Source organism: Sturnira hondurensis, unplaced genomic scaffold (genome assembly GCF_014824575.4).
Source record: "Sturnira hondurensis isolate 20B ecotype Veracruz unplaced genomic scaffold, ASM1482457v3 Scaffold0017338, whole genome shotgun sequence".
Lineage (NCBI taxonomy): Eukaryota > Metazoa > Chordata > Mammalia > Chiroptera > Phyllostomidae > Sturnira > Sturnira hondurensis.
Window position 1 is genome coordinate 247974 of NW_028089969.1, and position 27519 is coordinate 275492.

Genomic DNA, 27519 nt, shown 5'->3' on the forward strand with positions numbered 1-27519 from the left:
AATAGGGGGTGGGAGTGGAGGAACAAGAGGACATCAAGATTCCTGTGGGCACCTATGAAGAAAGTTCCATTTGACCCCTGCATCAGTCTGCCAGGGCTGCCATAACAAAGTCCTATAGACTAGCTGGCTTACACAAAGAAAACTTGTTTCTCATTGTTCTGGAGGCTGGAAGTCTAAAGTCAGGGTGTGAGAAGGGTTGATTTCTCCTGAGCCCTCCTGGGCTTGTAGCTTTTCACCTTCTCCCTGTGTCCTCACATGGTCTTCCCTCTGTATGTCTGTGTCCTTATCTCCTAAGGACACCCATTTTACTAATTAGCACCCACCATAATGAACTCATTTTAACTTATTTACCTTTTTAAAGACCCTATCTCCAAATACAGTCACACTCTGAGGTGCTGAGTGTTAGGACTTAAACATGTGAGTGGCGGAGGAGGGCACAATTTATGACAGCCCCTCTCCACACTGCCCCACTTCGCTTCACAATGCAAATGAGCACATCACTCCAAGATGTCCTCACGAATCATGACTGATGATGTTTAACTCAGTGTTTCCCAGTTATTTGGCCACAGAGCACTTAACCTAGGGACACCTTGGGAAATGCTAAAGGTCTGTGTGGAGGAGGAAGCAACGTGGCTGAGGTTATACCCATACAGAACCACTAGTCATGTGTGGATATTTAAATTAAAATTAAATAAAACTAAAAATCAGTCTTTGTTGCATCAGCTCAACGTAGTGGCTACCTTATTGACAGGGAAGATATAGAACATTTTCATTATTGCCGGAAGTTCCACTAAAAGATGTTGGTTTAGGCCTTCATTTTTGGAAAATTGTACCCTAAATTCTGTTTTCAGTGGCTGTCTTTTAAATATTCATCCTGTCTCAAATGAATTCTAAGCTTCTGTGGATAGGAGGTAAGCTAAAATTCTTTGGGTTTCCAGTTGTGTGTTCAGTATTTAGACACTCCCTAGAGCTCTGTATTTCTATGTCAAACAAACAAGACAACACCCAAGCCCTCTACTCTTTGAGCCAAGAATGAATGGGGTGGGGGCTGCGTTCCCATGTGCCCTTGGGTGAAGTGGCCAGGGCTCCACTGCACAGACGTCTCTTTTTTTTTTTTTTTTTTCAGAGGATCAGCACTGCGACAGGAGATGGCAAACACTACTGCTACCCGCACTTCACCTGCGCTGTGGACACGGAGAACATCCGCAGGGTGTTCAATGACTGCAGAGACATCATCCAGAGGATGCACCTCAAACAGTACGAACTCTTATGAGGCATCCAGGGCGGTGGGCGTGTCTCTCCGCCTGCCCCCCTGTCTCTGCTACCGCACCTGGCAGAGCAGTTATTTCCAAACTGTCAGCCCCAAGCCGTGGTAGAAAGTAGTGAGTTCCCACTGTCGTCCGCGCTGACGTCTGTCCTGCTCTGTGTCCTCTCCATGTGTGACCACCAAGCCTCTGGCTACCTCTTTCCCCTCAGGTTTGGTTTGTAGCTTTTGTTCTCACTGAACATGGCCTTCCCTAGCCTCCCCACCCCCACCCATTTGGGTCACTGAAAACCATCCATTCTCACCTGGGTGACACTATAGTGAAATTATTCTGGGTGGGGGCCCCTGTTATTCATCCATTCAGTGATTTGTTGATTAATTCAAAACTTGATAGATGCCAGAGAAGCACACTTTCCCCAAGTTACGTGGCATGACTGTAGAGTCACTTGTGTAATGCGGTGAGCCAGGCTTTCCAATTCTAGCTTTAAGCTGCAAACGGACAAGAGGCCACCTCTTCTGATCTGCATTAGCCCAAGATTTAGAGGAGGCCCCAAGCCACAGAATGGCAAGAAAACCTTTTTTCAGTGATATTTTGAGTACCTGCTAGCCTCAGGCATTTAAATTAGAGCTACTTTGAGCCTTTTATATTTAGGCAGAAAACCTACCACATTCACTACTGCAAAGGGTATCCTGTCTAAAAATGATTCTCTAGATTTTCACAATGCTTGGGCAACAGTCTCCTTTCATATATTATTTTTGTTGTTATTCTATCGCTGGTTTATTACAATGTACAGACCACAAAATGTAATATTATTTTGTATAATTCCTGAAGAAAAACCCTTGTAGATCTTTGTGCCTTGATTATGGCCATACCGGTAAAAGAAATGTGTTTTTATTGTGCTAACAGCTAAATGGCAACATAACCTGCTGCTTGCTCAAAGGAAGAGAGTAAATACTATCTGTAGAATGTAGGACATCTTATCAGGACACTGAAAAATACTCCTTGATTTTAAAAAATTCTATGTACATATATATTATACACATTACTCTTCCACATCTTACAATTAATGCTGACTCATATCACAAGCTTCTTCCAGGAAACCAAGAATGTTTTTTCTCTCCAGACAAGATATTTATTGATTATTTTACTATTTAAAAACTGTTACAAGTTCCCTCAGTGGGAATAGGTCAACTATTCCCACCGTGAAAGCTTTTGAACCATTCATTTGACCATAGGTTCCATCATCAGTAAATAGGAAGAAAAAGCCAAAAGGGTGTCAAAATTTGTGTCTACTTAGGAGAATCAAAGGATGACATTTCCATTTGCCTTTTGAAGAAGAAACATTACAAAACTTTTATTTAAAATATGAAGTCAAAATATATGAAAAATATGCAAAGGCAGCCTCAAAAGTTATGGCACTCTAGAAAGTAAGAGTCACTGTAGCAGAGACATTTTATATTCTCTCCACAACCACAGCTTTGCGGGCAGTTCCCTTAGGTCAAAGCTCATCTGTGATGATGCTCATCTGTTACAGTTCAACAGTACAGAGCCAGAGAAGTCACAGCCTGGCCTACATTACTTCAGTGACTTCCTTCTAGTCTTTTAGTCTTTGTTAAGTATTTTAGAGATTATAATATAATTAGCATTTTTAGAATCCTTTATAAACTTATCCAGTTTTAAATACTACTAACTTTAACATGAAAGGATGGCAACTTTACAGACAATCAAGGCAACAAACACATATTTTATTTCATTATCACCGAAACCCTGCCCCTCTCATTCTTAACTTTTTGACAAAAATCTCAGTTGAAATGAAACATATAAAGCAGAACTTTTCAGTTTTCATTGTGCTTTCAAAATAAAAAAATGAAGTAAAACCTGAACAGATGTACCCCCACATATATACACACAAAATGAAATAGTACATTGTCACATGCACTATTACTCAATAACTCCCCAGTAACTAAACTTTCTATTTTAAAGTTTGACTGAAAAAAGAACTACACTCTTAGAAAAAACACAAAAAGAATATAATTTATCTGGCTTAAAATTATCAAGATATTTATTTTTAAATACAAAGTCACTTCCTAGTCCATTTTTCACATTTACTTTGATCAATGACAGGCATTAAATTCAGATTTTACAACTCAGTCTGCTGGAGAAAAAATTACACTTATCTAAAAATTTGATTCTATTAGTTTAGCACAGAAGTACAAAAGTCTGTGTAAACAATACATTCCTGCTGGTAGCATCTGTACATTTATTTTCAGTGTACAGCTTTATAATATACAGGAATTTGAGAACAGCTTTTCAGGAGGACAGAAGCAAACCCAGTGTTTGGTTTGTGTATAACTAATCCCAAGTGTGCTCCAAGGCTACTGGCTCCACCTTGGGGAAGGAAGAACTGTCTAGTGCATGCATATGATGACATTAATAGCATTTACATATTATACAGATACCATCTTTGATTATACATATATTTGATAAAATGAGAAAGCACAGTTGTCGTAGACTACATGTTCCATTTTTATAGCATGAAAACAGTACAATCAACTATTTATTCTGCAGTAATTTACACCAATGATTTAGAATTTTATGATGTGCAGAAAGACAGCCTATTTTGGTCTCATCTCACATGAGCACTGCCTGATGTTCAGTTTCTTTGGCTTTGATATTTATTACTAAATGCAAAAAGTCTCCTGCTCTTCATATTGTCTTAAATTTTCTGAGCAGCTTACAACCAAGAAGAAAAGGCGAGGCTAGAAGTCCAAGGTCAACTAATATAATGACCACAAGGAACCCAGCTGCTCCACAGTATGTGATCAGAACCGTGTCCTCAAGGGGAAGGTAGCACTTGGCCAGGACATGCTTTGTGGGCGTCATGCTACCCTGGAAAGGAAACAAGAATGTTATGCTGCAGTAAGAGCTCCACGCACAGCTGAACACATCAATCTGACTTCGAAACAGTGGAGGAAAGGCAGCTTTCCTGGCTTATTTAGGTGAGGCATGGAGGTAGCTCTCTTCACCGGGAACTTGAGGAGGCACAGCCTTCAGCCTACCCAAGTAGTGGTGAGAGGGGAATCAGGGGGTCCTCAAGCTACTCAGAGAGGCATGGAGATTTGGAGCAATGATCATCAAGAAACAGGAGTACAAGGCTATTTTTCATGTCACTTGATGGTAAAATAAGCAATGTGTCACCTAGATATAAATGTGCTAGAGGCATCTGAATGGGCTTTTTTTTGGTAGACATTTCTGCTATGGGGAATGTTGTCATTTACTATTTTGAATTTAACAACATGAGGTTTTTCCCATCTTTTTATGAAGTAGAAGTACCCAACATAAAAGCATTATGAACTGGATGCTGCAACCCAAGGGCAAAAGAAAGGAGCTGAAACATCAGGTAATCAGTAACTGAAACAACATCCTTAATCAACTTGTAAGAGCTGTAGCATTCTTCTGCCGGAGTACATGGGCACATTTGGACAACAAGACAAGATGGCTGAGTACACCCAATGAAGCAATGATCCAGTTTCCTTAAACAAACACAGAGAGTCTAATATCAGAGGACACTGCCGTCCCTGAAGGATAAAATACTCTGTAAGCAGCTCCTCCCTCACCCCTCTGGAAAAATGCCAGAAGGTGTTCAGACAGGGGCCAGTAAAACAAAGTGTGCCTGTGGAGATGGGGAAGTATATTTACAGCTTTTGTATATTTTTACAGATTGTAGCAATTAATAGTTGACTACTGTGTTGATTTAAATACTTATGAAAGCTTTGAGACAAAAATAAATGTTCACATTACCATGATGAAACTGGGGTTGTTTCTGTTCCTCCAGCTGAAAGAAGGCACACTGAGCTCAGGGATTCCTGCCCCGTGGAGCACCCGGCAGGCGCTGTGGGTGTGGCCGCTCAGGACCAGGCGAGGCTGGAGCCACCACAGCAGCTACCGTACCCAGAGGACAGTAAAAGGTGGTTAGTGCTTGCACAGAGCTCTGCTGGGACCCAGAGCTAGGCCACTGCTGGTTTCATTAAGTTAAATACGAAATCCCTACTTCATAGGACTGCTTTAATTTTTCCTTAAACTCCTTTGGTTTGTTTAGACTCTATCAAAGTAAGTTCAGACTCTTAGAGAGAATCTATTCCTCTTATCCCAGATTTCATTATTGTTATAAATATTTATAAATTTATTTTATAAATGCATTTATACGTTATTATATATAATATGTATTATATAAATATATATTTAAGAAAGGGCATTTTGAGAATCCCTAAAAATTTAACTCTTAAGTTCCAGTTACATTTCCAAATACATTTAAGTTGGTAGAAAAACTTTGAATAAAGAATAGCTGAGGATATTATTAACTGGATATTAGGAAGTAGAAGTGGATTTACTAGGTGGGTGGGGAAGAACAAAACAATGACACAAATATCTGAGATACTGCTAAACTCCTGCCCTCTGTCCCTCAATCACAACTAACAAAAGTCACCTGCCTTTCAGTGACTTTTTAGAGTCTGGCACACTGTCACACCTTTTGTGAGGCCTCCCGAGAAAGCACATCGTATCTCTCCTTAAAGGGAATGCTCCTTTCTTCTGGAGGTGCAGCGTCCTCCCCAGAACAGTTAGCATCACTTCTCCGGTAAAGTGGAAAATGCTGTCCAGGATTTAGAGAAGAGTGAGAGGTGACTTGTATAGTCCCCTGTGTAGTTCCACCAAATACATGGAGCTGCTTTCTCCCCTCCTTACCTGTAGAAGGACTGGGGCTGATGCCGGCCACAGCTGCCCATTCTTACAGTGGCTAGCACGCTGTTTCTGGTCAGATATCAGGCCATTAACCTAGTAAACCCATTATTCAATGCATGGTAGGAAGGGAAGAGGGAGCTGAGACACTGGAAAATACACAAAGTGGTCCAACTGGCAATGCCCTTAGAACATGTCAGAACAGAAGGACCTGTACTATTCAGATGATCTCCTACCTCTCGGGAGCAATTCAGTTTGTGAGAAATTTCCATGAGTTCAGCTTCTGCTTCAGAGCAAATGTTGCAGCCATCTCCTTCCAATGCAACACTGTTGACCATTACAAAACTAAAAGGAGCAAGCAGAAAGTCAGGGGGCTTTCTGTGTATTGCCTTCTTTGCAATAATGAAAGCTAGGCATCCACAGGGTAAAGAAACACCCAGAACAACTTTAAACCTCAACTCGACTAATCTGTGTTTGTAGGCAGGAGTCAATCCTAAGAAAACAAAATAGCATTATTAGGTGTGGAGTCCAAGACATGGTAAAAGGATATGTAACCCAGAACTTGTGAGAAATCCAAGAGTACAGAAGCTCTGAGTACAGACTCCCACCGAGCTCAGCATTGAACCATGTGTCCAGGGGCAAGTTACATAGCCTCTTTGTGCCTTATCTGCAAAATGGGGATATAAATAGTACACCCACACCATTGTCATTGTAGGAGTTAAATAAAATAATACATAGACTAGGGCCTGCCAGTAGAAAGTACTCCGTGAATGTTAGATATTGTTATTACATAAATGAAGTATGGGCAACGTTTGGTTAGGTCTGTGTACTCAGCAAACCGGCAGGGTTCGGGGTGGGAGTGCTGGTCAGAGCTGACTGGTGTGGGTCACCCCACATGGAGCCAATTATGGTTCTCCTTTGCAACCACTTCAGTTACATTTTCTATAAACTCCCATTAAATATGCTTTTATTTCCTACCCTCATGTCAACTGGGCATGAATAAGGTACCTGTCATAAAGACTGACTGAAATTTAAAGAATTTTAGAGATGAGAAACCGACTAATCAAATGATATGATCAGTGTGTTTAATTAAAATTTCTTAAGCTCTATGCTCTATATCAAGTCTCCATTATGACTCAAGAAAGGAAGCTACTAGAGACTGTTCTATAGGCCAAGGAGGGAAGGAGTGAGCATTTGTGGAGAACCCACTGAAACCTGGTCTCTGGGAGCTTCCCATAGACTATCATTTGATGGGCCCAGTGAGCTGCTCTGGGCAAAGCCAACAGAGTGCTGGATACCATGGGAAGGAGTTGATCAAAATAGGGGGAAAAAGCCTCTCCCACCTTTTCTTTCCACTAGGTCTGCAGCTAGAACACACACAGAGACCAGAAAGGGTCCAGGGACAGAGATGGGAACAAAAACTGCTCTGCAGAGGGGGAGCTGGAACTGATGGTCAGACTAAAGGGTTAAGAAGCTTTGATCTAAAAATCAAAGCTGGTGGGAGTGGGGGAAGGGTAGGCACAGAGCTGCAGAGCATAGTGAGCGAGCACACTTGTCATCAAATCCTAGGACACCATAACCACAGAAACATCCTTTAAAAAATGAAATAAGTAAATTCTGAAATAAAAAATATCCCTTTACAAAGTGGACTGATTAAATTTGTATCACCCAGAGACAGTGCCAAGAGAAAGAATAAAATTCCTTCAGTAATTAGACAAAGTCATGTGACCCAGTTACTGTGGATTGTTGGGGAAAACTAGTGTGGTGACTTCAATGGGGACCATCAATGAGGACAGCCTGGGGCACCTTTGTCACTGTAAACCAGGCCAGACAGACCATGGGTCTGACCCAGTATGGCAGTCACCTTAGAAAAATTAAGTTTCCAAGGATTAAAGGACATAAGAATTCACAAATAATACTCACTTAATTCCTTTCCATGAAAACAGCCTTTCAGGGTTGAAAACTTTCTCAAATCGTTTTATTCTATATGTGTCCATCCTACATTCAATTGTAAAAAGAAACATTTTTCAGAATAAGCTATTTTAAAACCTCTTGTCATCATGAACACACACACACACACACACACACACACAAACACCTTCAGGGTTTGAGCCCCCAACTGGCATTGTTAGTTCAGAGCTCCCACTGGCCACAGGTTATCAAGGTGCAGCTCTCAACTCCACCACTGACTGACTGACCGTGAGGCCTATATAGCAAGTGACTTAGTGCCCAGCGCCTCCATTTTCCCACAGGTACAATGGGTAAAATAATTGGAACATATAAAGATTAAATGAGTTAATGTATGGAAGTAAAGTGCTTAATGCAGGCTGGCACATAAGCACTATATAGTTGCTATTAAGTCTAAATTATCTTGCTTTCCAATTCCCAAAGAAAATAACTGGCCATTAAAACTAACTTTTAAGTTAGAATCACCAAAGGTACACACAAGTCATTCATTTAAGATATTTGTTGAAAGTATACAACACAGCAAGAAAATGCTTACCCTCATGGAGCTTACGCCCCAGAGCCTACGTCTTACACAAATTTCCTCCACACGGCCCAGGTAAAGCTTTCACCTCAATTTTTGTAGTTTCAAAACTGTAGTTAGCGAGAACACTTGTGTTACAATACTTTGCTTACTGGTAGTGGAAGCCAATGTCATGGTTGCCAGCAACCACCTTCAGCTGCACATGGGGCGGGTGTCTGAACATCTTCTGAAACCTCGCCACATCATCTGCCCAGGCCTGCAGGATAAAAGGTCACTGCTGAGACCCGAGAACCTTCTTCTCCCTGTAACTCTGTATTTGATGGTGAGAAGCTAATTCCCCTGTCCAAATTACATGTCCATAAAGCTAATACAGAATTTGGCCTTTCTAATTTTATGTCAAACTTCTTTTTCTAAAAGTAACTTAATATTTTAATTATTTAATTTGACGCTAAATTTTAATTAAATACTATCCTCATCTTAACACATTAACTGGCAACACCACCCCCCCGCCTGCCAGTATTTGATTCATATAGCTGTTATTTCAAGATTCCTTGAAGACAACACATGGACCCCAGCTTGAAAATCACATCATCACGTGTTATCAGAACAGGCCCTTAGGTTCTCACAGAGTTCCAGCTATGATGGAGGCACAGAGAGAAATGCTTCACTTCCTCACACAACCAAAGGAAAGATAATAACTAATTTAAAAACAATAAACAATGAGAACTGCCAGAATATCAAACTGCATGGACCTCTGACAACCAAAAGATACAGAAAACATTCATCCAGTCTGGTAGCAGGGGTGGAGACATGGAGACGAGCAGCCCAGCAAGCGGAGAGAGAACCAAGGGGGTAAGGAGAGGCTGGCGGATGGGAAAACTAAAGACTCAAAGCCCTGTAGCTATAAAATACTGTGGGGGTTGTGAAGGCAGGAAAAAGTCCCAGTCTCACGGGAAAGTCTGTTGGAAAGTGGGGCTAGAGCGGAACAAGAGAGCGCATTATTCCCTCTGGCCCCTCCCCCACAGACAATGCCACAGCACAACAAAGAGGGTTGCCCTGCCCCAGAGAATATCTAAGGCTCTGCCCCCTTACAACATAAAAGGTGCTCTGAGACAAAAAAAAAAAATGGCCCAAATGAAAGAACATATCAAAACTCCAGAAAAAGAGCTAAGCAAGGAGGAGATTGACAATCTATCCGATGCACATTTCAAAACACTGCTAATCAAGATGCTCAGAATTTATTGAGCTCGGTTGCAAAATGAAGGAAGAAATGAAGGCTACACAAAGTGAAATACAGCAAAATATACAGGGAATCAATAATGAAGGGAAGGAAACTGGGACTCAAATCAACAATTTGGAACAAAAGGAAGAAATAAGCATCCAACTAGAACAAAATGAAGAAACAATAATTCAAAAAATGAGGAGAGACTGAGGAACCTCTGGGACGATTTTGAACGTTCCAATATCTGAATCACAGGGGTGCCAGAAGGAGAAGAGGAAGAGCAAGAAATTGAAAACTTAATTTAAAAGCATAATGAAAAAGAATTTCCCTAATCTGATAAAGGAAATAGACTTTCAGGAAGTCCAAGAAGCTCAGAGAGTACAAAAAAAATTGGACCAAAGCAGGAGCACACAAGGCACACCTCAATTAGGTTACCCAAGATTAAAGATAAGGAGAGAATCTTAAAAGCAGCCAGAGAAAAGGAGACAGTTACCTAAAAGGAGTGCCCATCAGAGTGTCAGCTGACTTCTCAAAAGAGACCTTACAGGCAAGAAGGGGCTGGAAAGAAGTATTTGAAGTCATGAAAGGTAAAGACCTTCATCCAAGATTACTGTATCCAGCAAAGCTATCATTTAGAATGAAAGGGCAGATAAAGTGCTTCCCAGATAAGGTCAAGTTCAAGGAGTTCAGCATCACCAAGCCCTTATTATATGAAATGTGAAAGGGACTTATCTAAGAAATAGAAGATCAAAACTAGGAACAGTAAAATGACAACAAACTCATAACTATCAACAACTGAATGTAAAACACAAAACAAGAACTAAACCAATGACTAGAAGAGGAACAGAATCACAGAAATGGAGATCACATGGAGGATTATCAGTGGGGAGGGGGAGAGGCAGAATGGGCGGAAAAGGTACAGGGAATAAGAAGCATAATTGGCAGGCATAAAATGGACAGGGAGAAGTTAAGAATAGTAATAGGAAATGAAGAAATGAAAAAACTTATATGTACAACCAGTGGACATGAACTAAGGGTCAGGGGGAATACTGGAGGTCGGGAGAGAGAGAGGCCTGCAGGGTGGACAGGGGATAAAAGGGAGCAAAAAATTCGGACAACTGTAATAGCATAATCAATAAAATATACTTTAAAAAAAACAGACACTTAGGAAATGTCAAGTGAACTCATGTGTCTCCACCAAGACAAGGATAAGAACAGCTTCAGCATTAGCATCTCCCTATGGCCACAACTGAGGAAGTGAGACCTGATGACAGTGGGGGAAAAACGAACTCTAACTACTAAATCTTGAGGATTACATTCATATAGTTCTTATTTTTATTAAGCTTAAAAACATCAATTGGATACTCTAGGGTAGACAATACCTAGTTGAATAGTAATCAACTTCATCCTACAAGTTTTAAGTACAGTCCAACCTAGGAAAACATGCTGTGTAGAGAGTTCTTCGATACATTTACAAAGACTTCACTCTAACAAATAATATTTAAAGTTAGAATAATATAAAACAGAATAGCACAAGATTAGAAAAACACAAAATGTTGCCCTTAATTTGGAAAAGCAACATATATATCCAATCTCATTTTATAACTAGTTGCTTTTTACTTACAGCATTCCTTTATTTCATATTTAATTTTGAACCAAATTATAACAAACATTGCAACACTATAAACTGTGGGTTTCTATCATATCTGGACAAAGACTTTCTTTGTACAGCTTTTGGATTGTCCTGTGAAATACCAATGACTTTTTAATATCTTCAAAAAAATCATTAATGATTAAACATTTTTAACTTAACTAAGAAGAGCTCTTTTTTATTACTATTAATTCCAGAAATGTAATAAGCAAAGCATTGACCACTAAAGTGGGAAGAGCCTCTCTTTCCATCATTTCAATCCAAGCAAAGGAACCTTACTCTAAGACCAATGGCTCCTTCTGCACCCTTCCCTCAGAAGAAAGAAAATAAGATAGTAACAAATAACTTATGTAGCACAATTCTTACCATTTGGGGGTTAAATAAGAGTGTAAAGTCAAATTGCATTTCAATGTGTATTTGGTAATTTAGGTGACAACTGAAATAGCATCCATCTTGGCAGTTTTCCCCTTTCTCAAGAGGTTCATGAGAATGTGCTTTCCAACAAAGTGATGTCTGGCTATACTACATAGTTCCTACATAGGCAAGTGTAAGATTAGTCAACCTAACTCAACACTGGCATTAGACACAGATTCTAATAATCTTCAAAATAGGCCATACATTTTTAATATAGAGACTAAGCAAAAAACTTCCAACCCTAGCTGATACTGCTTCATGCATTTTCTGGGTTACCTGTATAGGACCCTGAAAGCAGGATTAGGGTACCAGGATCAAAGGGTCCTACCTGAGAGGAGCTCCATTTTCCTTCATCAAAGATATCCCCCAAAATGAAGACAACTTCCGGCTGCAACAACCACAGAGCTGTCTGGAAGGCTCTCTCCATTTGCCATTCTCTAAATGCCATTAGGAAAAAGGTATCAGTCTGTTTATTCAGTGGAGCCTATATCTGTCTTATGGGCCATTTTTAAAAAGTGAACTAAATAGTACCATTCTCCTCCCATGGCCCCACCCTCTCATCCACTCCTTGCAAAGGCCAAAGAACCCATATCTGATTAAACATGGGGAGCAAAGGTACAAAGGAGAGTCAGGCTGCCTCTCCCAATATCAAAGGCTGACTTCCCCTGTATGGTACCCACAGAGCCAACCCCACACTGCACCGCAAAACCATCACTCAGTCATGAGAGCCCCAGGGGCCAGAGTTTAACACAGCTTCCAAAGCTGCCCAATGGAGACTGATTTTGCACCACACTGAGGAGACGGCAGCATCTGGCTTAACTTTCACTTCTTCCTGAAGGAATCTCAACTTCTTGCCTTCAGAGTTGAGAAGAGACAATGAGAGAAACAGACTAGCCAATATCAAAACTGTAAATTTTGTAGACTTCAGATACACAGCAATCAGCCTTTAGGTGAGACAAACAAATAAAAAGAGCCTGGGATCTGGAAATCTGACAAGCCATGGCTTAACATCCCAGTTCTACCCAATAACCAGTTGTGAAGTTTAGAGAATGTTGCCTACTCTGATTCCTAGTTTCTTCATTGGTAAATGAAGATAATAAAAGCCTACTTTCACAGAATAGTTACAAGATTAAATGAGAGCATTTGTAAAGTGCTAACACACATTGGGTGTTCAAAAACGTCAATGCTTTCTCAATCTTCTTCCTTTCCTCCCTAACCAACTCTGATCTGTGTCATTTTCCTAAAAGTCTCAGTTCTTCCCTCCTTTTTAAGACACGTTCCTGGCTGCCTCCACCCATCCCCTGCAAAAGAGAAATGTTCTATCCTAGGGCATATAAAAGGGGGACAGTAATTTTTGCTCAGAGAGGACTTTTCAGGCCCCATGTAAATTGCTGCTTGGTACATCTTCACTAAAGATACTTCTCAAAATACATTTCTCAGGTTTTCTTGACTTAATGTTATTTGCCCTGGAAGAAAGCATGTAGAAACAGCAGGAGCAGCAGGACAGGGAAGACTGCTTGGGGTACGGCTCATAAATACAGCACAATTTGTAAGACACAAGGACAAGGGAGCTCAATCTCACCCTGGCCTTCTCCATGCCATGCCTATTCTGGTTTAAAACGATGAGTAGAAGAGTGTATCAGCCCCTCCATCTGCCCTTCTTTCATCTTATCTTCCTCATCCACTCCTGGGGACATCACACATCTCCCCCTGCCACCCAACACAAGGTTCATTTATATCCAAAGCACTCCGAGGACATTCCTACTTGCAGGAATAGGCTATAAAAGATGAACCTTGAAGACATTATGTTAATTGAAATAAACCAGTCACAAAAGGACAGTTACAATTACACTTATATAAAAATGTTTAAGGTGGTAACTTCTATAGTATGTGTGTTTCACCACAATTAAATTTTTTAAAAGCCTCCAGTGGGGAAGCAGAAGGACTACATTGGGCAGGTCTAAGCTGGAGACACAGGAGCTAATCCTCTCCCCAGGGGGAAAGCCACAGGTCTGCTCTGCTCCTCCTGCTCAGAGTAGACAAAAACCAAGTGAGCTCAAAATTACACCAGTGACTATAAGAGGTGTCCATCAACCTAAGCCTGTGCCCACCCCTATCCAGGGGTAAGAGAGACATACCTTCGCTGACCACAGCCATGTGCTGCGCATTGCTATGGGCATTTTCTTCAGGAGTTTCTCATATTAACCAGTTACAAACAAGGAAGCAGAGAAAGGCTCACAGGGCCCAAGTAACCTGTCCAAAGTCATGAGGCTCAAACCCAGACCTGCCTTCCAAATTCTGGGTCCTGTATATAAAAGATGGTCAGTGAATAGAAAGTTGAAGAAAAAGTCAAATGTCCCATGTTTTTCTGTGAGAGGAAACAATTAATGAGCACCCTGAAGTCATTAAGCCTGACCTGTGGGGAGAGGACTATACCTTTGTGCCTACAGAATTTCAGAATGATTCCTGATTTTAGTTCCTACCTTCGTAATTTGTCTAGCCAGTGGCCTCTTACTTCCCCAAGCAAGTGGGTATCAGCCAAAAACATGGCTTTCAGAACACTTTCATGAGTCTCTTGTTCACTGTGGTAGGCTGAAGTTTTTACCTTAGGCCAATTACACTGAAAGATCACTAAGTAATAGATTAAGAATTCACAAAATAGAAGCACAGCAAAGACAACAGCTATGAGTTTCAACAGAAAGAAACTCCTCCTTTTTAACAGATGAAAATTCAGTCTTCCAAACCCAAATCTGATAGTAGCCATTTCTCCTGGAGAGGAGCTGCCAGCAACCAAGACTCAGATCCAGCAAGAATTCACCAGGAGGAAAGTGGAATCCTGGGTAAGATGCAGATGCTGTTCAGGTCTTCGCCATGTACCTAGAGAGAAAAGTGAAAGGTTTGGGTTATGTTTCTCAATAATGCTATTACCACTAGCTCCCTTTGATTAAGAACTAATGAGGTACAGAATTCTATCTACATTCCCATGAGTAGAGAACAAATTATCCTCTACTCTTACAATGATAATACTGTACGTATGATAACTGAGAAGGATGACAACTGGGTATGCCAGAATAATGCTATTAGAATTCCTTCCCCCCTAAAATGATAAAATTTTATCACCAATTTGGAAATCATTAAATGAAAATGTATCAGATGAATGGTTTAGTAGACATAATAGGGAAAGTCAATAAATACTATTTGAGTATAATTTGACTCCTTTTAAAAGGATTCACTAACACCCTCCAGGGCCTTAAAAATTAATAGGTCATAAACCCTTTGTAATGTTTTGGTGTGGGCTCATTACTTTTCTACTCTCTTTTCCACAAAAGAAGTGACTACTCACACACAGTGTGCTTCAGAGATCCAAGAAATGCATTCCAATTTGGACTCTGGCCTCTCAGCTCTGGGCTGAGGACAGGCTCTGACAGAGCCATCTCTGAAAACAGTGTTCAGGTATTTTGCCATGTAAAATGTTCACCCACATTTTTGTGCACATCATACATAGGATTATTATACCCATTGTATGTAATCATTATACAATCATGTATAATGAGCATCCTTATTTTTTCCTCAAAAAATTGGGGAAAACAGTGCACATTATACATGGCAAAATATGGTATATATATTTTCACAATATGAGCTTTTCACCTGCCTATTGGCCTTAAAACTCTGGATGGCCTTCTGTAATAAGACATGTATGAACAGTGGCTTCTCTATGGGAATCTTTACAATGTTTATGGATTCATCCGAGTCATAGATGAACTCTGCATTGTATAAAGAAAGCATCTATTTTTTTCCTTCTAATTGAATTTATTGGGGTGATACTAGTTAACAAAATTATAGTTTTCAGGTGCACAATTCTAAAATACATCATCTGTACACTGTATTGTGTGTTCACCACCTCAAGTCAAGTCTGAAAGCATCTATTTTTGACACCCCTGCACAGAAAGGATAAGAAAATGATGGCCTGAGATAGGATATAAGAGGTGACATTCTACTTAAGGTTCCTCAACTAATATTGCTCAAAACAAGAATCTTAAAATGAATGGTAACCTGGAGGCTCTGGAGCACTCAGCTGTGGAAGCAGCTCCAGAAGTCTTGCAGGGCAGGGTCACTGGAAGAGACTTTCACCATAGATCCTAACTGAGCCACAAATAAAGGAAATCCTATTCTACAAAAATGATTTTCTAAGATGAATCTAGGAATCTTCCTATGGTTGGTTGATAGGCAAGGAAGGAGTCAGGAACGCTCATTTTTGTACTGTCTAAAATAATCTCTGTAAAATGCAGTTTTCTGAACTGCTTACACTTGCACATAAGCCCCAGCCTCTATAATGCACTTTGCTTATTTCATGGTGATGTTGTAGAATAAGTGAGCACTACATTTGGGAAAATTTTAAAAACATAGCCCCCCCCCCAAAATAAATAGGAGCAAATTTATTTTGAGGTATTACCAAAAATGTAAAACATAACCCCAGAATTGAAAATACCTTCAGAAACTGACAAAATGAGGACATCATTTTGGGATTATTCAAATAGAGCACTGGCAGTTGTTCTGCTATGTTAGGAAACACCATACTCACTCCCATCTGTGGCTTTTCAGAACAGAAGAAATGATACCACAGGAGTAAAATGAAGGCTCTGTGCCTCAAGTCTTCATCATGCCTCAGTCTGCATTCAAATGGCATTAAATGTAATAAGCACTGGTCTATTAAAGAGGGAACAGTACGCAAGTGCTGGATGTTAAATATGACCTGTCAGAGAGGTCAGGAACAGCTGTGAATGTAACCTGAAATCACTGCTCTCACTGGAACTCCAGTCAGAAAATCCAGTGTCTTTATCAACCAGGCCCAGACCATCAGTGATCACATGCCATACTTTGGACCTGGAACCACCTCACCCCCTCTGTTGTCTCTAAGGTTGAACCACATGTGCCACATAACTAGAGTCAACACATACTTTATCTTCCAACTGGGGACACCTTTGAGAGTAAAAAGTGGCGTTAATGCAAATAAAAACAGGGCCACAGTACAAATTAGGATTGTTCCAGGCACTATCCTATAAACCTTGTATTTAATGATGTAAATGAGAAGAAAATCATCTATCTATACACAAACTTTGGAATGACTGAAAAAATGTTAGTAACATTCTCCAGTATATCTAAGGGCATAAATTCTCTATTTGGCTGATATTCATAAAAGACAGAAGAGAGACTCTAAGGAATAATGGATATATTATTTAATACCATCTAATTTCCTTTGTTTTGATTCAATAAAATACCTGAAAAGCAACCATTTGATCTTACTATTTAATTTTCTTTCAAAAGGCTTAAAAATCTCCTAAATCCTAAAAGCTGAGGCCAAAACAGCAGTTGAAACATCCTAAAACTTTAACATTTTCTTTTTTTTTTTTACATACAAGGGTATTTGGGTTTTTTTTGGTTTTTTGTTTGTTTGTTTATTTGTTTTTACTTTAACGTTTTCTTAGAACCCAGAGAATGAGTTGAGGGGAAGGAACACTAACTTTCTCGGGTTGGGTGTAGAATTCTTCTAGTATGCAAAACTTAGCTGTAAGTTTCCCAAGATAAAAACCAGAATGACAGCTTTATAATGCTTTTCTATACCCATGTCTTCAATCAAAGAGCAATGTGTTTGGGAGTGATGACTAAGGTCAGGAAGGAGAGATGACTGGTCTGAAATCCAGGAAGGCGATGCTGCCTTACAAGTACAGCCCACACAGTGGGATTCAGGGACCAGAGAGAATACAAGACTGCAGTCCTCCAGCTTCCCTGGACCAAAAAGTGAAGGACAGATGACACAAAGAGGCAATCCATGGGTTTGCATTCTCAGGCCACACAGTTCCCTTTGACCTGACTCCCATGCAGGTTTGATCCTACAGAGCCCTCCCAGCTGCACCCACTGCCTACAGGCTACTGCTGCCAGGATGACTAATTTGTCAGCTTAGATAAGAAGGGCATTGGCCAAAAGTTAGGAGAGCCCTGGCCCTTCTCTCAAACCCCTACTTTTCTTTCCGCTGAGAAATAAAAATTATCTGAGGGAAAAGGAAAGAGAAAGAGGGAGAGCAAGCAAGCTACCTGGTGCTGTTACTTATTTTCTTGAGTAAACCCTAATACCATGTGAATCAGCTCTCTGTTATAATGTGATTATCTTTTAAAAAATGGAACTCAGAGTGAAAACCATATTTGATAACATCTGGCACCAAATCCTTAAACAGAATTCCATTTGTTCAAACTTGGAAAACTACTTTTCTTGCTCTATCCAAAATTCATTATATTACTCATCAAATTAGTATTCCCAATACTGCCTTCAATGCTAAGGACAAAGCATACCAACCCCTTTTATTCTGAAATGCTGAGTAGTTTTTGGCATGGTTGAGAGTGGGGTGAGGAGCCCTTCTCTCCCTAGAAATAGCACTGCAAGGCCATCAGGCCAGGCACCAGGAAAGTCACACATCAGGTAACAAGATATTCCAACCTGATGGCTGCTTCCAGATGGGTATGAAGTGACCTTCTCCTTGTGCTTACCCTTAAGACAACCTCAGAGAAGAACTGTTTCCTCATTTTCCAACACAACTAAAGGAAACCTGCTGGACACAAGCAATTAGGAGTACTGAAGACTTTCCCACCCCCAGGGGAGATAGAGATGAGCCTGCCTTCCTTGGCCGGAAAGTAGAAAACATTAAGAGCAGCCACTTGTCCCTCTTCCAGTATTTTATCACGTCAGAGAGAGAATCTAAAGAGAGAAAGAGAATGAATTTGTGTTGAACTGAAAAGAACCCAACCTATAGCTCTGCTCTGTGACCTGGAGCAAGCCATGGACTATTCTTGAGCCTTAAAAATGAGGATCACAGTACCTACTTCCACTGATGTTGTGAAAATTGATAGAAATGATGTTCACAAAAGTATTTTAGCCCTGGTCAGGCAGCTCAGTTGGTTAGATATACCAAGGTTGTGGGTTTGGTCCCTGGTCAGGGTACATACAAGATGCAACCAATGAATGCATAAATAAGTGGAACAATAAACAATGTTTCTTTCTCTCTCTCTATTTTCTTTGTCTCTCTCCACCCACCCTTCCTATCTCTGAAATGAATATTTTTTTAAAAATGAAGGTGTTTTTTAAAAGTAAATCTTTCTAGGAGGCAGTTATGTCAGGATTAGATTATACAATAAAATTTATAATCTGAAGAATTCCAACAGACTCAATGCAATAATTAAAACAGCCATAATCAGGATAAGGAGAATGAAGACCAGTAGAGAACAAAGGCCAATAATTGGAAGAAATCTATAAACTGTGGCCATCTTGGGCTGAACCTGGTTTTCTCCACTCATTTACTGACATGCACTTTCTAACACTTCACATCTGAAGTCCCCATATACTTTCCTCATTAAAAGTAAACCTTAGGACTTCCGCCAAGATGGAGGCATAGGTGGAAACACTGTGCCTTCTCCCACAACCAAGTTTGAGTACAATAAAGATTTGGAGACCAAAGACACAGCAAAAAACAGAAAACTGAGTTATACGGAAGTCCGACAAGCACTAACCATTCAACGGGGAAGGTAAGAGGGGCGGAGCCAGCAGTGAGCAGGGTAGGGCATGACAGATCCCCCGGAACTAGGCGAGCAGGCAGCCCGGAACCAGTTGGGGTGCGGGGCAGACTGACCGCGGTTGCACATTCGCGCACAGTGAGATGGACCACGCAGGCCCCAGGGGGCGAGGGCTGGTGGCGGTGGCACACTCAAGTGCAGTGGGACGAAACACTCGGGCCCGGTAACAGTGGCAGCTGCAGCACCTGTGGGGGCCGCGGCGGGAGGCAGCAGACGGGACACCATAGTTCCTTGTTGACCCCGCCCCCACATACAACGTCACCACTCGGCGACTTAGTTGCCCTGCGCTAGTGAACACCTTAGGGCTCCGATCCTGCTACGGAACAGGCACGAACAGCCCAAAAGATGGCGCAAGAAGAACTCAAAGTCCCAGAGCCAATAACTCTAAGCAACCGAGAAATTGCCAGCCTCTCAGAAACACAATTCAAGACACTGTTTATCAGGATGCTAACAGAACTGGTGGATTATAGTCACAAATTAGAGGAACATATGAAGGCTAAACTAATTGAAATGAAGGGAGATACACAGGAAACCAATAGCAATGGAAAGGAAACTGGGACTCAAATCAATGGAATGGACTAGAAGGAAGAACAAAAAATCCCACCAGAAAGGAATGAAGAAATGAGAATTCAAAAAAATGAGGAGAGGCTTAGGAACCTCCAAGACATCTTNAGGATCCATCAGACTGTCAACAGATTTCTCAAAAGAGACCTTACAGGCAAGAAGGGGCTGGACAGAAGTATTCCAAGTCACGAAATCCAAAGGCCTACAGCCAAGATTGCTTTATCCAGCAAAACTTTCACTTAGGATGGAAGGACAGATAAAGTGCTTCTCAGACAAGGTCAAGTTCAAGGAATTCATCATCACCAAGCCCTTATTATATGAAATGCTAAAGGGACTTATATAAGAAAAAGAAGATGAAAAATGTTAACAGTGAAAGGGCAGCAAACTCACAATTATTAACAACCACACCTAAAACAAAAGCGAACCAAGAGGACAGCTAGATCAGGAGTGGAACCATAGAAATGAAGAACACATGAAGAGTTAGCAACAGGGGAGTAGGAGGAGAAGAAGGGGGGAGAAGGCACAGAAAATAGCATAGAGGTTAGGTAGAAAATAGATAGGGGGAGGGTGAGAATAGTGGGGGAAATATAGAATCTAAAGCACTTGAAACACGTGGTTATAAACTAAGGGGGGGAGAATGGTGGGGAAGGGAGTGTGCGGGTGGAGGGGAATGAAGGGGGGGAATAGGACAACTGTAATGGTATAATCAATAAAATATATTAAAAAAATAAAAATAAAACCACAATGAAAAAAAAAGTAAACCTTAAATTTTATCTCAATCATAATAAAGAGGCCAATGACTTAAAATCGCCACTGCCACACAGCCTAAATAACTAAATGCTACTATTATCTTTTGCCCAGGCTTTTTTACAAGCTAATGCAAAGAAAATGTTGTCCTAAACTAAATGAAAGGAGGGTCTGCTCCTCCATCAGAGCAGTATGACTACTACACCCAGGCCCAATGCAACCACCTCTCCCTGCCTTATTAATAAATATAGGGGGAAAATGTGTATCACTTGTATCACTAGACTGTATCACCATCTTGTATCACTAGACTATAAAGTCAGGAAATGGGAGGTTTGAATAAAAACTATATTCTGTATGTTGCTTTCTTGTAAGTGACAAATAATTCTGTCCATATTAGAAGTTTTCCTTTGCACAAGCCAGTTTGAGTTTAAAAAGCAAAATTAGGTGGATCTGCTCATGTACTGATATACTAAGGATTTGGAGAAAGCAGCCCAGGAGGTCTGGCCACAGTGGAGACATAGGTAGAAATGTTTCACTTCCTCATACAACCAAAGGACAAAAAATTTAAAAACAAAAAACAATTAGAACTGCCAGATAGTCAAACTTCATGAAAGTCTGACAACCAAGGAGCTAAAGAAACATTCATCCAGACGGGTAGGAGGGGCGGAGACCAGCAACTGAGGCAGAGAGGACCCACTGCCAAGGAGGTGACTGGCAGACCAGTTGGTCCCACATTCATGGGCCAATAAGCTGGGAAGAACCATTGGGAAGCAAGACAAACCACAGAACCCAGGGTTTCAGTGTGGGAAACTAAAAACTCAAAACCTCTGGATGTAAAAATCTGCAGGAGTTGTGGCAGTGGGACAAAAATCTCACAATCCTGGGAGAGTCCATGGGAGGGGCCCACAGGGACCTAGAACACACACAAACCCACCCTCTGCAAATCAGCATCTCAGAGGCCACAATCTGCTTGTGGGAAGCGAGGGAAATGATGGAAACTAGGGATAGAGCAGAGCCAGCAAGTGGCATTGTTTCCTCTGTTCCCTCCCCCACAGACAGCACCACAACACAGCAAAGAACGTTGCCCTGCCCTGGTGAATACCTAAGGCTCTTCCTCTTACAACACAGCAGGTATGCCAAGACAAAGAAATATGACCCAAATGAAATAGATCAAAAATCCAGAGAAAGAGCTAAGCAAGGAGGAGATGGACAACCTATCTGATGCACAGTTCAAAACACTAGTAATCAGGATGCTCACAGAAATGATTGAGTATGGTCGAAAAATGAAGGAAGAAATGAAGGCTATACAAAGTGAAGTCAACTGGCTGGTGTAGCTCAGTTGATTGAGCGTGGGCTGCAAACCGAATGATCCCAGTTCAATTCCCAGTCAGGGCACATGCCTGGGTTGCCAGCCAGGTCCCCAGTAGGGGTGCTTAAGAGGCAACCACACTCTGATGTTTCTCTTCCTCTCTTTCTCCCTCCCTTCCCCTCTCTCTAAAAATATATTTTTTTAAAGTGAAGTAAAGGAAAATATAGAGGGAACCAATAGTGAAGGTAAGGAAACTGGGGCTCAAATCAACAATATGGAACAAAATGAAGAAATAAACATCCAACCAGAACAGAATAAAGAAACAATAATTCAAAAAAAGGAAAGGCTGAGAAAGCTCTAGAACAACTTTAAACGCTCCAACATCTGAATGATAGGGGTGCCAGAAGGAGAAGAGGAAGAGCAAGTAATTGAAAACTTATTTGAACAAATAATGAAGGAAAACTTCCCCAATCTGATAAAGGAAATACAATTCCAAGAAGTCCAGGAAGCTCAGAGTCCCTTAGAAATTGGACCCAAGCAGGAATACACCAAGACACATCATAATTAAATTACCCAGATTTAAAGATAAGAAAAGAATCTTAAAAGCAGCCAGAGAAAAGGAGACAGTTACCTACAAAGGAGTTCCCAAAAGACTATCAGCTTTCTCAAAAGAAATCTTACAGTCAAGAAGGGACTTCTTCAAAGTCATGAAAGGCAAGGACCTATATCCAAGATTACTCTTCCAGCAAAGCTATCATTTGGAATGAAAGGGCAGATAAAGTGCTTCCCAGATAAGGTGAAGTTCAAGGAGTTTATCATCACCAAGCTCTTATTATATGAAATGTTAAAGGGAGTTATCTAAGAAATAGAAGATGATCAAAATTATTAACAGTAAAGTGACAACAAACTCATAACTATCAACAACTGAACCCAAAACACAAAATAAAAGCTAAGCAAACAACTAGAACAGGAAAAGAATCACAGAAATGGAGATCACAGGGAAGATGATCAGTAGGGAGGGGGAAAATGGTGGGGAGGTATAGGGAATAATAAGCATAAACAGTAGGCACAAAATAGACAGGGGGAGATTAAGAACAGTATAGGAAATGGAGAAGCCAAGGAACACATATATATAACCAATGGACATGAACTAAGTGGTAACAATAAAAAAAAATTTTTAAGCAAAATTACTAAAATGCTATTGTTTCCACTCCCTGAGTTCAATTTGCCAGTATTAGTAAACTCATCAAATGATAAGCCAGCAGGAAAACTATACAGGCCTCCCAACTACAGTCTTGGCCTAGAATCACCACCCCTCCTGACATGTCAGTAAAGAAACTAGATTTTATATTAAAGGTCCAGAAAGACCCTGGTAAGAAATTAAAGTGCTGAATCTGTGGTACACATTCGCACTTCTTATTCCTAACATCACAGGTAATGACTCTACAGCGTAGAGTCCTGGCTGATGTGGCTCACAGGACTGGGCATCTTCCAGCAAAACAAAAGGTCTCCAGTTTGATTCCTGGTCAGGGCACATACCTGGGCTGTGGGCCAGGCCCCTGGTTGGGGCCGTGCAAGAGGCAACCACACATTGATGTTTCTCTCCCTCTCTTTTTCCTTCCCTTCCCCCCTCTCTAAAAATAATAAAATCTTTTTTTAAAAAAGCTTAGTAATACCTACTATCCCACAATTTTTCCAGAAGCTAAAATTGACCCATCGCTGGTTTATAAAACTAGCTTGGTGGTTTGTGGCCAGAATTTTAAAAAATAAAACAGAACAGCCCTGGCTGGTGTAACTCAGTGGACTGAGCGCGGGCCTGTGAAGTAAAGGATCACGGTTTGATTCCCAATCAGGGCACATGCCTGGGTTGCAGGCCAGTTCCCAGGAGGGGACTCACAAGAGGCAACCATACATTGATATTTCTCTCCTTCTATTCCCCTTTAAAGATAGATAGATAGATAGATAGATAGTTAGATTGATAGATAGATAGATATAAAAAATAAAAATAGAACAGAAAATACTAACCTATACTACATATAGTAAAGGCAAGGCATAGCAAAGTTTATTTCACAAAACTCTCGTCTCCATTTTTATGTACATGTGTCTGTGTGTACTGGTCATGATATACAATGCATTTCACACTAGGCTCTAAGCCTATCAGCTTTCTCAAAAGAAAGCTCCCCCCATACAGGGACTTTGCCTTGCTTACCTCCATATCCCCCCTCCTCTCTTGTACATGCAAATAATAGGTGCTCAATACATGTTTGTAGCAATAATGGCTTATATTTAGTCTTACTTCCCCAAACATTTTAGAACTATACATATTACTGCTCTTTTGGTCCATCATCTACTTTTAAATGCTTAACAGTCTACATATATCACAGGAACGGGAAGAAAATATAGAAGTTGTTCCTGTTTCCTTTGATCAAAGGGCCAAGCAGAAGTTTAAAGACTGGCAAACAGATACACAGAACACATGTCTCACCAGCCCTGTGTTGGACTCTTACAAAAGAAACACTAGAGTAGCTCTCTGTCAAATAGGGAAGTAGTGACAATCTTCCCTGAACCTCTTTGAGAAAATGGCTTTCTTCTAAAAGGGAAGTACACAGAAATGCTTGGTAGCTCCTGAATCCTCCCCCAGACCCCAGGCTATGTAATCCACGCAGCTGGAGACATCTCGGTCCTAGCTATGTTATTTCCCAGTGTGTGATCTCAGATAAATTACTCAAGGAAAAAAAAAAAGATTGGAAGAAATACGAAAGGATGATTATTAACAACAAAAAAAGGAAAAGAAAAAAAACAGAAAATAACAAAGACATGAAGAAACTGGAACTCTTGTGCATCGCTGGTGGGAAAAACAGTATGGTAGTTCCTCCAAAAATTAAAAATAGAATTACCATATGATCAAGCAATTTCACTTCTAGATATCTACTCAATTGAAATCAGGGACTCATACAGATATTTGTACACCCATGTTCAAAGCAGCATTATTCACAATAGCTAAAAGGTGGGAAAAAAGCAAATGTCTGTCAATGGATGAATAGGAAAATAAAATGTAATATATATACATCTATATATGATATAATATTATTCAGCCCTTTAGAAAGGAAAAAAATTGACACATGTTACAGCATGGATGAACCTTGAGGACATATGCTTAGTGAAATAAGCCAGCCACAAAAAGACAAATACTGTATGATTCCATTTATGAGTTGGAATCAAATTCCCTACTGTAGGTGTTCCTAGTGTAGTCAAATTCATAGAAACAGAGAATGGAATGATGGTTGTCAGGGGTTGAGGAAGGGAAAATAGGGGATTGTAGTTTCATGTGCATAGAGTTTATTTTGCAAGACAGAAAAGCTCTAGAGATTAGATGGAAATGTGAATATACTCAACTCTATACTATACACTTAAAAGTGAATAATATGGTTCAAGAGAACAAGAGGACTAGCCCCAGACTGGGAGAAGATATTTACAAAAGACACATCTAATAAAGGACTGTTATCCACATATACAAAGAAATCTGAAACCTCAATAAGAAAACCGCTCTAAAAGTGTCACTAAAAATTGGCAAGATGGTAAGTTTTGTGTATTTACCATAATTTTTTTCACAAGCATTCAATTAATTTTTTTTAATTTAAAGTAATTAAATTCTAATACGTTACAGAATGGATGAATCTTGGGGACATTATTGTAATTGAAATAGCCAGTCACAGGATGACAAATACTATGATGACTCCACTTACTGAGGAAACTAGAGTAGTCAAAATCCTAGAGACAAAAGTAGAACAGTGGGTATCAGTGGCTGGGGGTGGTGGGATGAGGAGTTATTATTTCATGGATATGTAGTTTCAGTTTGGGAAGATGAAAAAGTTCTGGAAATAGATATTGGTGACAGTTGTAGAATAATGTGGATGTACTTAATGCCACTGAACTGTACACTTAAAAATGGTTATAATGGTAAATTTTATGTTATGTAAGTTTTGCCACAGTTTTTTAAAAGAAATATAAACATACACCGAGAACCATACAAGTTAACAATATCTTGTAATAAGGGCTTTCTTTCAGAGCTAAATCCATCACTTTTAAATTTTGTTTTAAAAAGTCTTAGGAGCCTTAGGGGTGTATCACTGAGTCACCTTCTCCCCTTTTAAAGAACAGAACTAGTAGATGAAACTGTGTTAAGTGTGAAAGCTGTAAGTTGGCTTGTGCTCCCCCAAATCAGAGCACCTTTACCTGATATAAAACAGAAAATGTGAGTTTTGTTGCTAAATAATCTTTCACTCGGTTAGCTGTTATTAAAGTGGAAAATACATAATTTCTTAAAAGGCACATGGCTGTTGCTCTGTGGAACCTCACCAATAGTAAAAATAAAGAAGCAGGCAGCGGCAGGAGCTGAGAACCACAGGGCTAAAAATTAAAAAAAAATGGCATTATGGTGTTGCTCAAGAATGGGTCTTTTAAATTATAGTATAAAATATATATACAAGGCACATATACAGCATTGTTCTATTCTGCCAACACATAAGAATAGTAGCTGCAATCTATAATAAGGAGCGAAATCATTTATCCACTGACTAATTTTTATCTTAAAAGTTTTTGGATATCTAAATCCCCCCCCCAAAAAAAAGCATTAAAAAAGGTTTACTATGCATTGACCTGTATTTTTTTTCTCTTGCTCATTATCTTAAATATATTACCAAAATGCCAATGGCTATCTGTGGTTAAAATTTTCATCTTAAATGGTATTTTAAAATAGATGTCTTTCAATCTACACCAGTAAACTAGGAAGTGAGAAACCCCTACGATTTATGAACATGGGTCTTACTTAATAGTGATTTTCTAGCAAATAAAAAACTAATCTCCAGAATACTGTTTTTAATAGATTAACGCGATCTTAAAAGGGCAAGGAGTTACCAGTTTTCCGTGACAAGAAATAGTAATTAACCTAGAAGAACAAATATAGCACAGTTACAATGACACATGTAAAATCCTACTTGCACTGGGCGCCCAGCACGACACAGAGCAGATCGGGAACCCCCTGCACAGCACCCCCTGCAAGGGCCCCAACATGTCACACGTCTCCGAACACCGCCTAGCATCCTCTCAGCTTCCTGTTTCCGCACGGACCGGCGTGGTTGGATCACCCTGAAACCCCGCCCCAAGACCTCAAGTCTGGCGGAAAATCCCCGAGTCTGTGAGAAAGGCGAGGGGAGCACCTGAAAGAAAAGTCAGTTGGGCACGCAAAAGCCTTTAGGACGAAAAGCTCGCCTTTGTCCAGGCCAGGGGAGGCGGGCTCAGGGCTATCAGGGGCTCTGTCCCCCGGCCTCCTTGCAAGGAGTGCCGCCGGAGTAATTGCTTTTTAAAAAAATTGTATTTGTATTTCTTCCATTATCATTTAGTCCTCTTACATCCCCTTCCCCGGCAAGCACCACTCCGTAGGCCACGTCCATGAGTCCTTTTTCCTTTTCGTTTAAACCTCTCCAACCCACTAGTAAC

The 27519-nt window shown here is 40.4% G+C and overlaps 2 protein-coding genes across 8 annotated transcripts in view; one reads left to right on the forward strand and one right to left on the reverse strand.

Moving 5' to 3' along the window:
- Positions 1 to 3251, forward strand: part of GNAL (G protein subunit alpha L) — a 174250-nt gene extending 170999 nt beyond the window's left edge. For both annotated transcript variants that reach the window (XM_037067626.1, XM_037067627.1), the window contains one exon: positions 1127 to 3251. In XM_037067626.1, coding sequence (XP_036923521.1) covers positions 1127 to 1273 — 147 coding nt within the window. In that variant the 3' untranslated portion in view covers positions 1274 to 3251. The remainder of the gene's footprint in view (positions 1 to 1126) is intronic.
- MPPE1 (metallophosphoesterase 1) lies at positions 2995 to 27519 on the reverse strand. Of its 6 annotated transcripts, none has more exons than XM_037067631.1 (10): positions 27432 to 27519; positions 14261 to 14654; positions 12106 to 12214; positions 8643 to 8746; positions 7926 to 8000; positions 6239 to 6347; positions 6009 to 6098; positions 5794 to 5916; positions 5067 to 5207; positions 2995 to 4154 (listed from the first exon to the last, which is right to left on the reverse strand). In XM_037067631.1, exons 2-10 carry the CDS (start codon positions 14539 to 14541, stop codon positions 3972 to 3974), a joined length of 1215 nt encoding a protein of 404 aa, XP_036923526.1. In that variant the 5' UTR covers positions 14542 to 14654; positions 27432 to 27519; the 3' UTR covers positions 2995 to 3971. The 6 variants fall into 6 exon arrangements, with proteins under 6 accessions (XP_036923526.1, XP_036923525.1, XP_036923523.1 ...); XM_037067630.1 differs by lacking the exon at positions 27432 to 27519 and adding an exon at positions 27240 to 27415; XM_037067628.1 differs by lacking the exon at positions 27432 to 27519 and adding an exon at positions 27018 to 27150.